This window comes from Oncorhynchus mykiss, chromosome 21 (genome assembly GCF_013265735.2).
Source record: "Oncorhynchus mykiss isolate Arlee chromosome 21, USDA_OmykA_1.1, whole genome shotgun sequence".
Classification (NCBI taxonomy): domain Eukaryota; kingdom Metazoa; phylum Chordata; class Actinopteri; order Salmoniformes; family Salmonidae; genus Oncorhynchus; species Oncorhynchus mykiss.
Window position 1 is genome coordinate 62,326,259 of NC_048585.1, and position 14,500 is coordinate 62,340,758.

Sequence of the window (14,500 nt, forward strand, 5' to 3'; positions counted from 1 at the left end):
AACCAATCAGTTAACCAACTCTCTACCCACCCACCCACCCACCCAGCCAATCAGTTAACCAACCCTCTACCCACCCACCCACCCAGCCAATTAAATAACCAAACCACTACCCACCCACCCACCCAGCCAATCAGTTAACCAACCCTCTACCCACCCACCCAGCCAATTAAATAACAAAACCACTACCCACCCACCCAGCTAACCAACCCTCTACCCACCCACCCAGCCAATTAAATAACCAAACCACTACCCAGCCTATCAATTAACCAACCCACCCAACTAATAAATGAACCAGCCCATCAACCAACCAATTCACCCAACCAATCAATTAATCAACCCACCCAAACAACCCAACCAACCAAACATTTAACCAACTCATCAATCTTTACTGTCGGCAGAAAATATAATAATTCTGAGAATATTTCTGGAATTCCAGACTACCCGGAACCCGGTTGGATCACAGCTCATCTCCGCCCCTCACGGCCAGACGGAGGTTGTTCCAGAATTCTGCCCTCCTCTCGTCCTCCTGCGGCCACTCCAGGTAGGTACGGGAGCTCATCAACTTGCGGAGCTTGCAGAAGCGTTTGGGAACGTCGTCCTTGGGATGTTCACACACAAACACACACCATGTTGATACACACACAGAGAGAGACACACACACACACAGAGATACACACATTTGATCATCCTTGAAGATGGGATGAGTTAACACAAGGGTTGTCTCCCAAATGACACCCTATTCCCTATATAGTGCACTACTTTTGACCAGAGATCTGCGGGTCTCCCTAAGGGCCCTGGTCTAAAGTAGTGCCCTATATAGGGAATAGGGTTCCATAGGGCCCTGGTCTAAAGTAGTGCACTATATAGTGAATAGGGTGCCATTTGATGTGCAGCTCCTCCCTACCTTGGAGATGGGTTCCAGAAGCACCAGGACGGCCGCCTCTGAGTCCCCGTCAAACAGACGGAAGTGGGAAAAGTCCAACTCGTACCTGGAACAACAATATTATTGTGTTAAAACTATTAACTCCACTCTGAGCTCCACTATTAACTCCACTCTGAGCTGCACTATTAACTCCACTCTGAGCTCCAGTCTGAACTCCACTGTTAACTCCACTATTAACTCCACTATTAACTCCACTCTGAACTCCACTATTAACTCCACTATTAACTCCACTATTAACTCCACTCTGAGCTCCACTCTGAGCTCCACTATTAACTCCACTCTGAGCTCCACTATTAACTCCACTATTAACTCCACTCTGAGCTCCTCTATTAACTCCACTCTGAGCTCCACTATTAACTGCACTATTAACTCCACTATTAATTCCACTATTAACTCCACTCTGAACTCCACTCTGAACTCTACTATTAACTTCATTATTAACTCCACTATTAACTCGACTCTGAGCTCCACTATTAACTCCACTCTGAGCTCCACTCTGAGCTCCACTATTAACTCCACTATTAACTCCACTCTGAGCTCCACTCTGAGCTCCACTCTGAACTCCACTCTGAACTCCACTATTCACTCTGAGCTCCACTCTAAACTCCACTCTGAGCTCCACTCTAAACTCCACTCTAAGCTCCACTATAAACTCCACTCTGAGCTCCACTAATAACTCCACTCTAAGCTCCACTCTAAGCTCCACTCTGAGCTCCACTATAAACTCCACTCTGAGCTCCACTATTAGTTCCACTAATAACTCCACTCTGAGATGCACTCTGAACTTCACTGTTAACTCCACTTTGATTCTCCACTCTGAGCTCCACACTGAACTCCACTAATAGCTCCACTCTGAACTCCACTATTAACTCCACTCTGAGCTCCACTCTAAGCTCCACTCTGAGCTCCACTATAAACTCCACTCTGAGCTCCACTATAAACTCCACTCTGAGCTCCACTATTAGTTCCACTAATAACTCCACTCTGAGATGCACTCTGAACTTCACTGTTAACTCCACTTTGATTCTCCACTCTGAGCTCCACTCTGAGCTCCACACTGAACTCCACTAATAGCTCCACTCTGAACTCCACTATTAACTCCACTCTGAGCTCCACTCTGAGCTCCACTAATAACCCCACTCTGAGCTCCACTCTGAACTCCACTATTAACTCCATTAATAGCTCCACTCTGAGCTCCACTAATAACTCCACTTTGAGCTCCACTCTGAGCTACACTATTAACTCTACTATTAACTCCTCTATTAACTCCTCTATTAACTCCTCTATTAACTCCACTATTAACTCCACTATTAACTCCACTATTAACTCAACTATTAACTACACTATTAACTACACTATTAACTCCTCTATTAACTCCTCTATTAACTCCTCTATTAACTCCACTCTAAGCTCCACTCTAAGTTCCACTCTGAGCTCCACTATTAATTCCACTATCTGTTTGGGGTTTTAGGCTGGGTTTCTGTATAGCACTTTGTGACATCAGCTGATGTAAGAAGGGCTTTATAAATACATTTGATTGATTGATTGATTGAGCGTGAGCCTGAAATGATGCTTAGATGTTGTTCTTTAATGAATGAATGTTGAGCAGCTGAAATACTTTAACCGTCCATTCTGCGTAGTAGTGAGACAGGGCAGAATGAAACCGTACCGGCACCACTCAGAATGGACGAAGTGTTCTGACAGGACGAAGAGGGTGCGTCGACTGCGTTCCATTGCATGGATAATGTTGTCGATGATCCAGTGGCCTAAAGAAATACATTTAACAAAATGCATTCAATTTAAACCTCCTTTCAAAGAATCCTAACGAGACGGTTCAACAAGTCCAAACAAATATAAAAGCAAGGCATGAAAACATGAACAAGCTAGCTAAGCTAGGTAAGAAGAGTGGGAAGAACCTTGGGAATAAGTCATGGGATTAAATCAATCAACCTGGCAGGAAGTCTCTCTTGTGGAGGCAGAGGGTGAGCGGAGGCTGGGAATCCTCCAGCTCTGGAACCAGGAATTCTTCGACCCACTCTGCGTCTTGCTCGCTGTACGACACGAACGCGTCATAGCAGAGGAGGTAGGCATTCCCTGCGGCATCCCGGCGCTTCTGGTTCCCGGAATTCCGTTTGGCTTTAAGCCACGCCCACATCATCCTCACGTACCACACGGCGTGAATCTTCCAGAGCAGAATTACAAACAGGATTCCGGAAGCGAGCATGCAGCCGCAGAGTGAGGACACGAGGAGGATGCGGTGGCATTGGAACGGTGAGAGCTGGACGCGGTCTACCCTCTGGCCCTGTAAATAAAATAGTATTTATTATATGCACGGGATTAGGGTTGCAAAAATCCGGGTACATTCCCACAATTCTGAGGATTCCCAGATTTCCTGCTTTATTCCAACCTGATTCCGGATATCTTCAAGCCCGGGATTTCTGGAAAACCTGGGACTTTTTCTGAAAGTTACACGATTTTTGCAACCCTACACAGGATATAGCGAAGTATACACAGTACTGAGAAATACAAACTCTCCTCACAGTATATTTGATGATAAAAATAGTAAAAAAAATATAAGATAAACGTACAAATAAGCGTGCAGTGAAGAGAATAAGAATAAAATAGGTAACGATAATAATACAAATGTAAAAAATGGTACTAATAGTGATAAATAATAGTAAATATAGTAAATATTTAAATGACCTGCAGGGGCAGCGGTGAGTCACAAAGGTAGTTATCCCATCTGTCTGTTAGCTCAACACTGCCCTCTACTGCTCCACCCCACCTCCAGACCATGAAGTTGACAAACTCACAGGAACACACAAACCTGAAAAAGAAGAAGAAGAAGTAAGGATGGGAATTATGGCCTGCAGGGATCATTGATTTTTTTTAGAATCGATAGAGACTAATCAATACAAAAATCAAAGGCAGGACCCTATTACCTACATAGGGCACTAGTACTTTTGAGCACCCACAGACCTGTTCTGACCGGCCTGCAGTGCTCGGAGCCTCCTGTAGAGTTGGAGGTCCAAAGGCCCAAACATGTTGAGAGTGTTGCTCTGGATCAGGAGGACCTCCAGGCTGTGAGGGGGGGGGGGGGGGACACAAACAAATGTTATTTTCTCGATTGTTGACTCCAACTAAATGCCCTTTCATTTATTTACGCAGTAGGATAACAGTTGAGCTATGAGTTGAGCTAAGACTTGGGTCGGACAAAGCATCTCAGAATAGGAGAGATGCTTTACATGCTGATCAGACCGTTCTCCCGTGTGCGTCCGCGTGCGTCATTTGTCCAGGGATATAAACATTGGGTTGTTTATTTTACCTGAAATGCACAAGGTCCTCGACTCCGACAATTAATCCACAGATAAAAGGGTAAACTGAGTTTGTTTCTAGTAATCTCTCCTCCTTCAGGCTTCTTCTTCTTCTGTGGACTTTACATGGCGGTTGGTAACCAACTTTAAGGTGCATTACCACCACCAACTGGACTGTAGTGTGGACCTGAGTCCGCCTTTCAATCACCCACGTGGGTATACGCTCCTAAAAACCAATGTGGAGATGTGGGACTTGCAGCGCATCAAGTGTCACAAATAAAGCCAAGTTCTATAAATAAAACCAAGTTCTATACCTGGCTACGCAGACGCTCGTTGACGCACGCGATCAGTGTTGATGCAATGATTGAATAACACGTGTGTGTACGTTTATTATGCTACGCGAGCGGAGTGGTCAGCACGTCAGGATCAGTTTGCATATAGATCAAACTGATTAATAAGATTACAAGGACACGGGGAACCTGATCCTAGATCTGCACTCTCGCACTGTTACTCTGAGATGCTTGATACATACGGGCTCATCGCCTTCATTTATTTATGCAAGACGAGAAGAGTTGAGCGAAGAGTTGAGCTAAGAGTGTAGCTAAGATATAAAATCTATTATTTATGTACATATTTCCCAAAAATATATGGGGGATTGGAGATGACGCAGACAAGTACATTGATAGAAGCTATAATCTATCTGCTATATTAAAACTGATCGACCCCCCCCCCCCCCCCAATTTGTTTTAAATGTAAAAAAATAAAATAAGAGTTGAGCACATCTCTTTCTCTCTACCTAGGGAACAACCATCCAGGGGGAAGACTCATCAGCTTGTTCCCAGAGAGGTGCAGCTCCCTCAGGGCCGGGAGAGCTACACTATGGAAGGCTGTCAGGTCGTTATGTCCCAGATCCAGGATCTCCAGGGTCGGGGGTAGACAGGGGGTGACCCTCCGTAGCTTAGCCCTCGAGAGGTTGAGGTGAGTCAGTATCTGTGGCCAGGAGCAGGTGGGAGGCATGGAGGTGTAGGCGTTCTGACTGATGTCCAGGTGGACTAGTTTGTCCAGACGGGTGACGAGCTGGGTCATTTTGAAATTAAAAGAGAGAATATGTGTTATTATGAATAAAATTGAAATTAAAAGAGAGAATATGTGCTATTATGAATAATTCGACCTAGTACTTATTTAGCATTTCTCTGAAAATTGAAAGACTTAAAAGAGAAGGATGCTTATTTGACCAAAAAATGTAAACGATTATTAATTGTTATTAATGGGCTTTCTTCAGTCCTCTTCTCGAGGTTAAAAACAATACGATGTCAAACATGAGAGATAGAAGCAGTACAAGTTAATTGCAAAACTGATATAAAAGGTGTCGCCTGGCTAGAAGTCTTAACCAGATTACATTACCTAGGCTGTGCTTCAAAGTAGTGAGTAGGGTGCCATTTGGGATGTAGTCTCAGTACACCGTTGGCTAATGAGAGACAGGGAGTTGTTGCACCCTATTCCCTATATAGTGCACTACTTTAGACCAGAGCCCTATTCCCTATATAGTGCACTACTTTAGACCAGAGCCCTATTCCCTATATAGTGCACTACTTTTGACCAGAACCCTATTCCCTATATAGTGCACTACTTTAGTCCAGGGCCCTATTCCCTATATAGTGCACTACTTTTGACCAGAACCCTATTCCCTATATAGTGCACTACTTTTGATCAGAGCCCTATTCCCTATATAGTGCACTACTTTAGACCAGAGCCCTATTCCCTATATAGTGCACTACTTTAGACCAGAGCCCTATTCCCTATATAGTGCACTACTTTTGACCAGAACCCTATTCCCTATATAGTGCACTACTTTTGATCAGAGCCCTATTCCCTATATAGTGCACTACTTTAGACCAGAGCCCTATTCCCTATATAGTGCACTACTTTAGACCAGAACCCTATTCCCTATATAGTGCACTACTTTAGACCAGAGCCCTATAGAACCCTATTCCCTATATAGTGCACTACTTTAGACCAGAGCCCTATTCCCTATATAGTGCACTACTTTAGACCAGAGCCCTATTCCCTATATAGTGCACTACTTTAGACCAGAGCCCTATTCCCTATATAGTGCACTACTATAGACCAGAGCCCTATTCCCTATATAGTGCACTACTTTTGACCAGAACCCTATTCCCTATATAGTGCACTACTTTTGATCAGAGCCCTATTCCCTATATAGTGCACTACTTTAGACCAGAGCCCTATTCCCTATATAGTGCACTACTTTAGACCAGAGCCATGTGGACAGTCAATTAAAATAAATAAAGTGCATTGTTATAGGGAATAGGGTGCAACAGTTACACACTTTGCTGATGAGGGAAATGGACTTCAGGGCATTGTCGCTGACGTTGATAACTCTGAGATTCCTCAGGATCCCAATCCCGTGACACAGAGATTCCGTCAGGGTCAGGTCGGTCAGTAGGTTACCACTCAGGTCCAGGTACACCATTTGGGTCAACAGGAGAGAGGTCAGACACGGCATCACATACACCTGGAGGAGAGACACATTTGTTTCACTGGTTTGTTAATGATCACAGTGTGATTCGGTAATTTTTCAACGACATTACGTCTGTAATTCCCCTTTGACCAATCAGATTGCTTGGCTGGAACAATAACAATAATAATAAATAGTGTACATACTATTCAGTAAGAAGTATTTCATTATTTGTAAAACAAATTATAAAACATGTTTACCTTACAGTTAATGATAGAGATCTGTCTGAGGTTTTTCAGTAGAAACCCCACAGGCAGGAAGGAAGTGAACTTATAGACATTCATGACCTGATAACAAAGCATAAAAAAATAAAACATGTAAAGTTTTGGTCCCATGTTTCATGAGCTGAAATAAAAGATCCCAGAAATGTTCCATATGCACACAAAAAAAGCTTATTTCTCACAAATGTGTTTTATACCCCTGTTAGTGAGCATTTCTCCTTTGCCAAGATAATCCATCTACCTGACACGTGTGGCATATCAAGAAGCTGATTAAACAGCATGATCATTACACATGTGCACCTTGTGCTGGGGACAATAAAATGCCACTCTAAAATGTGCAGTTTTGTCACACAACACCATGCTGACTGCAGGAATGTCCACCGGAGCTGTTGCCAGATAATTTAATGTTCATTTCTCTACCATAAGCCACCTCCAACGTAATTGTAGAGAATTTGGCAGTACGTCCAACCGGCCTCACAACCGCAGACCACGTGTACAGCTACTCTTCCTGGGGTTTATTATGGATCCCCATTAGTTCCTGCCAAGGCAGCAGCTACTCTTCCTGGGTTTTATTATGGATCCCCATTAGTTCCACGCCAACCCAGAACCTCCAGATCCGGCTTCTTCACCTCCTTCACCTTCTGAGACAATTGCGTGTTATTGATGACAATTTGAATGATACCGTGACCATGACGAGATCCCAAGGCCCATTGTTATGCCATTCACCCGCTCATGTTTCAGCATGACACAGTCCCATGTCGCAAGGATCTGTACACAATTCCTGGAAGGTGAAAATGTCCCAGTTCTTCCATGGCCTGTATACTCACCAGACATGTCACCTATTGAGCATGTTTGGGATGCTCTGGATCGAGGTGTACAACAGCGTGTTCCAATTTCGTCCAATATCCAGCAACATTCGCACAGCCATTGAAGAGCAGTGGGACAACATTCCACAATCAACAGCCTGATCAACTCCAATCAACAGCCTGATCAACTCCAATCAACAGCCTGATCAACTCCAATCAACAGCCTGATCAACTCCAATCAACAGCCTGATCAACTCCAATCAACAGCCTGATCAACTCCAATCAACAGCCTGATCAACTCCAATCAACAGCCTGATCAACACCAATCAACAGCCTGATCAACTCCAATCAACAGCCTGATTAACTCCAATCAATAGCCTGATCAACACCAATCAACAGCCTGATCAACTCCAATCAACAGCCTGATTAACTCCAATCAACAGCCTGATCAACTCCAATCAACAGCCTGATCAACTCCAATCAACAGCCTGATCAACTCCAATCAACAGCCTGATCAACTCCAATCAACAGCCTGATCAACACCAATCAACAGCCTGATTAACTCCAATCAACAGCCTGATTAACTCCAATCAACAGCCTGATCAACTCTATACAAAGGAAATCTGTCGTGCTGCATGAGGCTAATGGTGGTCACACCAGATACTGACTGGTTTTCTGAACCATGCCCCTACCTTTTTTAATGATTATTATCTGTGACCCACAGATGCATATTTGTATTCCCAGTCATGTGAAATCCATAGATTTTAATTTATTTATTTCAATTAACTGATTTCCTTATATGAATTGTAAATCTTTGAAACTGTTGCATGTTGTGTTTATATATTTTTGTTCAGTGTAATAATAATGGATTTTATTTACATAGCACACTTTCAAATACTTATGTACATCTGACATCTGACCAACCAATCGCCTTAGCCGTTATGACAAGAGATCGCAAACCTCTTGGCGAGTGTTGTGTTAAGGTTCTCTACTACCTCACCTCTATGTTTCTGAAGTAGACTGTGTCCAGGTTGTCAAGGTGAGTCCGTCTAGCCGGCGTCCATGAGCCTGCATATGGAAATAGATTTATATCAGGATTCTGCATATGGAAATAGATTTCTATCAGGATTCTGCATATGGAAATAGATTTCTATCAGGATTCTGCATACGGAAATAGATTTATATCAGGATTCTGAATATGGAAATAGATTTCTATCAGGATTCTGCATATGGAAATAGATTTATATCACGATTCTGCATACGGTAATAGATTTATATCAGGATTCTGCATATGGAAATAGATTTATATCAGGATTCTGAATATGGAAATAGATTTCTATCAGGATTCTGCATATGGAAATAGATTTATATCACGATTCTGCATACGGTAATAGATTTATATCAGGATTCTGCATATGGAAATAGATTTCTATCAGGATTCTGAATATGGAAATAGATTTATATCAGGATTCTGCATATGGAAATAGATTTATATCAGGATTCTGAATATGGAAATAGATTTCTATCAGGATTCTGAATATGGAAATAGATTTATATCAGGATTCTGCATATGGAAATAGATTTCTATCAGGATTCTGAATATGGAAATAGATTTATATCAGGATTCTGCATATGGAAATAGATTTATATCAGGATTCTGCATATGGAAATAGATTTATATCAGGATTCTGAATATGGAAATAGATTTCTATCAGGATTCTGCATATGGAAATAGATTTATATCACAATTCTGCATACGGTAATAGATTTCTATCAGGATTCTGCATATGGAAATAGATTTCTATCAGGATTCTGAATATGGAAATAGATTTATATCAGGATTCTGCATATGGAAATAGATTTCTATCAGGATTCTGAATATGGAAATAGATTTCTATCAGGATTCTGAATATGGAAATAGATTTATATCAGGATTCTGCATATGGAAATAGATTTCTATCAGGATTCTGAATATGGAAATAGATTTATATCAGGATTCTGCATATGGAAATAGATTTATATCAGGATTCTGCATATGGAAATAGATTTCTATCAGGATTCTGAATATGGAAATAGATTTATATCAGGATTCTGCATATGGAAATAGATTTCTATCAGGATTCTGAATATGGAAATAGATTTCTATCAAGATTCTGCATATGGAAATAGATTTATATCAAGATTCTGCATATGGAAATAGATTTATATCAGGATTCTGCATATGGAAATAGATTTATATCAGGATTCTGCATATGGAAATAGATTTATATCAGGATTCTGAATATGGAAATAGATTTATATCAGGATTCTGCATATGGAAATAGATTTATATCAGGATTCTGAATATGGAAATAGATTTATATCAGGATTCTGCATATGGAAATAGATTTATATCAGGATTCTGCATATGGAAATAGATTTATATCAGGATTCTGCATATGGAAATAGATTTATATCAGGATTCTGAATATGGAAATAGATTTATATCAGGATTCTGCATATGGAAATAGATTTATATCAGGATTCTGCATATGGAAATAGATTTATATCAGGATTCTGAATATGGAAATAGATTTATATCAGGATTCTGCATATGGAAATAGATTTATATCAGGATTCTGCATATGGAAATAGATTTATATCAGGATTCTGCATATGGAAATAGATTTATATCAGGATTCTGCATATGGAAATAGATTTATATCAGGATTCTGCATATGGAAATATATTTATATCAGGATTCTGAATATGGAAATAGATTTATATCAGGATTCTGCATATGGAAATAGATTTATATCAGGATTCTGCATATGGAAATAGATTTATATCAGGTTTCTGCATATGGAAATAGATTTATATCAGGATTCTGCATATGGAAATAGATTTATATCAGGATTCTGCATATGGAAATAGATTTCTATCAGGATTCTGCATATGGAAATAGATTTATATCAGGATTCTGCATATGGAAATAGATTTCTATCAGGATTCTGCATATGGAAATAGATTTATATCAGGATTCTGCATATGGAAATAGATTTATATCAGGATTCTGCATATGGAAATAGATTTATATCAGGATTCTGAATATGGAAATAGATTTCTATCAGGATTCTGCATATGGAAATAGATTTATATCAGGATTCTGCATATGGAAATAGATTTATATCAGGATTCTGAATATGGAAATAGATTTATATCAGGATTCTGCATATGGAAATAGATTTATATCAGGATTCTGCATATGGAAATAGATTTATATCAGGATTCTGCATATGGAAATAGATTTATATCAGGATTCTGAATATGGAAATAGATTTATATCAGGATTCTGCATATGGAAATAGATTTATATCAGGATTCTGCATATGGAAATAGATTTATATCAGGATTCTGCATATGGAAATAGATTTATATCAGGATTCTGAATATGGAAATAGATTTATATCAGGATTCTGAATATGGAAATAGATTTATATCAGGATTCTGCATATGGAAATAGATTTATATCAGGATTCTGCATATGGAAATAGATTTATATCAGGATTCTGAATATGGAAATAGATTTATATCAGGATTCTGCATATGGAAATAGATTTATATCAGGATTCTGCATATGGAAATAGATTTATATCAGGATTCTGCATATGGAAATAGATTTATATCAAAATATTATAAATTATGTGTTGTGACAATACTGAATGCAAATTTCAAATATAAATCACAGTCTGTAAATAATAACAATAACAATAATTATTATTATTATCATATTCAATATGTAGAAAGTATTTGGGCGGATTTGAACGCATCAATAGGTAATGTAATTATTTCCATACCTGTACCATGGAACGTTGCGTCCTCTACTCCCAAGAACTCTAGAGAAGCCCCGTCCATAACCTATCCACATGCACACACACACACACACACGCACGTGCACACGCACACACACACGCACGCACACACGCACGTGCAAAGATTTCCCAGCATGCTCTATTATTGCAGGTTGTTTGTTTCAATATCTATGTTTTTGCATGAACATTGATTGATTGATTGATTTAATTCATCTTATACGAATCAACTCCAATCAACAGCCTACGACTTCACACTAAGCAGTGTGTTGATTTGCTGTGTAGGAAAATAGTAATAATATATACATAACAATAGTGACTTTAAGAAGAAATCAACAATTTGAAAAGATAACACTACAGTATAAACACACCAAAGCAAGTAGCAGTCTACAGGATCTTAATTTGATCACCCTTTTGTTGCAGGAATTGTCCTGCACAGTAGGAAATGCAAACTTGTAGTGTATTTGAGGTTTAAAGAGGGCTTCTAAATGCCCATTAATTTTAATCCACACAATAATTAATTCACATTTCTTGTTGCTACTTGATTGTTTTCCTTCTGTGAGAAGCTAGTCAAATTAAGATCCTGCATCTGTACAGCAGGTCAGTGTACATGGCAAACCTCCATGAAGTGAACTATGGCCTCATCCGTCAAGGTTGCGTTCTGGAACATTATGGACCGCACCCGTCTCCGGTTGGTCTCTCTGAACGGTGCGACGGAGGTCTTCTCGGACAGCAGGACGTCAGCGACTACCAGAAAGGTTTCTGAGTAGGAGACGTCATGGATGATAGAGGAGACGAGTGTCGTGTTGTCCTGGAATGGTCCTCGGAGACGCAGGGTCACGACCCCTAGAGGCCAAAGATCACCCAGGCTTCCAGGGTCATACCTAACAATGAGGACCACAATTTAAGTAAGTTACCTGACTTTGTTATGTTGTTTTAATCCATTCATTCACTCATCCTCCCTTCCTTCTTTCCTTCCCTCTTTCCTTCCCTCTTTCCTTCCTTCTTTAATTTATTAATTCATCCATTCATTCTTGCTTTCCTTCGGTTCTTCGTTCTTTCCTCCTTCCTTAGTTCATTTCATTATTTGTTTGTTCGTTCATTTGTCCATCCATCCATTCCTTCCCCATTCCTCCCTTCCTTCCTTCCTTCCCCATTCCTCCCTTCCTTCCTTCCTTCCCCATTCCTTCCCTCCTTCCCCATTCCTTCCTTCCTTCCCCATTCCTTCCCCATTCCGTCCTTCCCCATTCCTTCCTTCCTTCCCCATTCCTTCCTTCCTTCCCCATTCCTTCCTTCCTTCCTTCCTTCCCTCCCCATTCCTTCCCTCCTTCCCCATTCCTTCCTTCCTTCCCCATTCCTTCCTTCCTTCCCCATTCCTTCCTTCCTTCCCCATTCCTTCCCTCCCTCCCCATTCCTTCCCTCCTTCCCCCTTCCTTCCTTCCCCATTCCTTCCTTCCTTCCCCATCCCTTTCCTTCCCCTGTCCTTCCCCATCCATTCCTTCCTTCCTTCCCCATTCCTTCCCCATCCATTCCTTCCTTCCCCATAACTTCCTTCCCTCCTTCCCCATTCCTTCTTTCCTTCCCCATTCCTTCCTTCCCCATTCCTTGCTTCATTCCAATCCTTCCCCATTCCTTCCTTCCTTCCCCATTCCTTCCTTCCCCATAACTTAATTCCCTCCTTCCCCATTCCTTCCTTCCTTCCCCATTCCTTTCTTCCCCATTCCTTCCTAACCCATTCCTTCCTTCCCCATTCCTTCCTTCTTTCCTTCCTTCTTTCCTTCCTTCCTTCCCCATTCCTTCCTTCTTTACTTCCTTCCCCATTCCTTCCTTTCCCATTCCTTCCTTCCTTCCCCATTCCTTCCTTCCTTCCCCATTCCTTCCCCATCCATTCCTTCCTTCCTTCCCCATTCCTTCCTTCCTTCCCCATTCCTTCCTTCCTTCCTTCCCTCCCCATTCCTTCCCCATTCCTTCCTTCCTTCCCCATTCCTTCCTTCCTTCCCCATTCCTTCCCTCCTTCCCCATTCCTTCCTTCCTTCCCCATTCCTTCCTTCCTTCCCCATTCCTTCCTTCCTTCCCCATCCCTTTCCTTCCCCTGTCCTTCCCCATCCATTCCTTCCTTCCTTCCCCATTCCTTCCTTCCTTCCCCATTCCTTCCTTCCTTCCCCATTCCTTCCCCATTCCTTCCCCATCCATTCCTTCCTTCCTTCCCCATAACTTCCTTCCCTCCTTCCCCATTCCTTCTTTCCTTCCCCATTCCTTCCTTCCCCATTCCTTGCTTCATTCCAATCCTTCCTTCCTTCCCCATTTCTTCCTTCCCCATAACTTCATTCCCTCCTTCCCCATTCATTCCTTCCTTCCCCATTCCTTCCTTCCCCATTCCTTTCTTCCCCATTCCTTCCTACCCCATTCCTTCCTTCCCCATTCCTTCCTTCTTTCCTTCCTTCCCCATTCCTTCCTTCCCCATTCCTTCCTTCTTTCCTTCCTTCCCCATTCCTTCCTTCCCCATTCCTTCCTTCTTTACTTCCTTCCCCATTCCTTCCTTCCCCATTCCTTCCTTCCTTCCCCATTCCTTCCTTCCTTCCCCATGCATTCCTTCCTTCCTTCCCCATTCCTTCCTTCCTTCCCCATTCCTTCCCCATCCATTCCTTCCTTCCCCATTCCTTCCCCATCCATTCCTTCCTTCCTTCCCCATAACTTCCTTCCCTCCTTCCCCATTCCTTCTTTCCTTCCCCATTCCTTCCTTCATTCCAATCCTTCCCCATTCCTTCCTTCCTTCCCCATTCCTTCCTTCCCCATTCCTTCCTTCCCCATAACTTATTTCCCTCCTTC

At 41.6% G+C, this 14,500-nt stretch overlaps 1 protein-coding gene across 2 annotated transcripts in view; it reads right to left on the reverse strand.

Moving 5' to 3' along the window:
- Positions 1-365: 365 nt before the first annotated feature.
- tlr2 (toll-like receptor 2) overlaps positions 366-14,500 on the reverse strand; it is a 27,679-nt gene continuing 13,544 nt past the window's right edge. For both annotated transcript variants that reach the window (XM_036958362.1, XM_036958363.1), the window contains exons 5-16: positions 12,291-12,555; positions 11,660-11,720; positions 8,824-8,891; positions 6,997-7,083; positions 6,608-6,793; positions 5,054-5,334; positions 3,923-4,024; positions 3,647-3,770; positions 2,894-3,245; positions 2,613-2,709; positions 905-989; positions 366-598 (exon numbers count right to left, since the gene is read on the reverse strand). In XM_036958362.1, the coding sequence (XP_036814257.1) occupies positions 458-598; positions 905-989; positions 2,613-2,709; positions 2,894-3,245; positions 3,647-3,770; positions 3,923-4,024; positions 5,054-5,334; positions 6,608-6,793; positions 6,997-7,083; positions 8,824-8,891; positions 11,660-11,720; positions 12,291-12,555 (1,849 nt within the window). In that variant the 3' untranslated portion in view covers positions 366-457. The remainder of the gene's footprint in view (positions 599-904; positions 990-2,612; positions 2,710-2,893; positions 3,246-3,646; positions 3,771-3,922; positions 4,025-5,053; positions 5,335-6,607; positions 6,794-6,996; positions 7,084-8,823; positions 8,892-11,659; positions 11,721-12,290; positions 12,556-14,500) is intronic.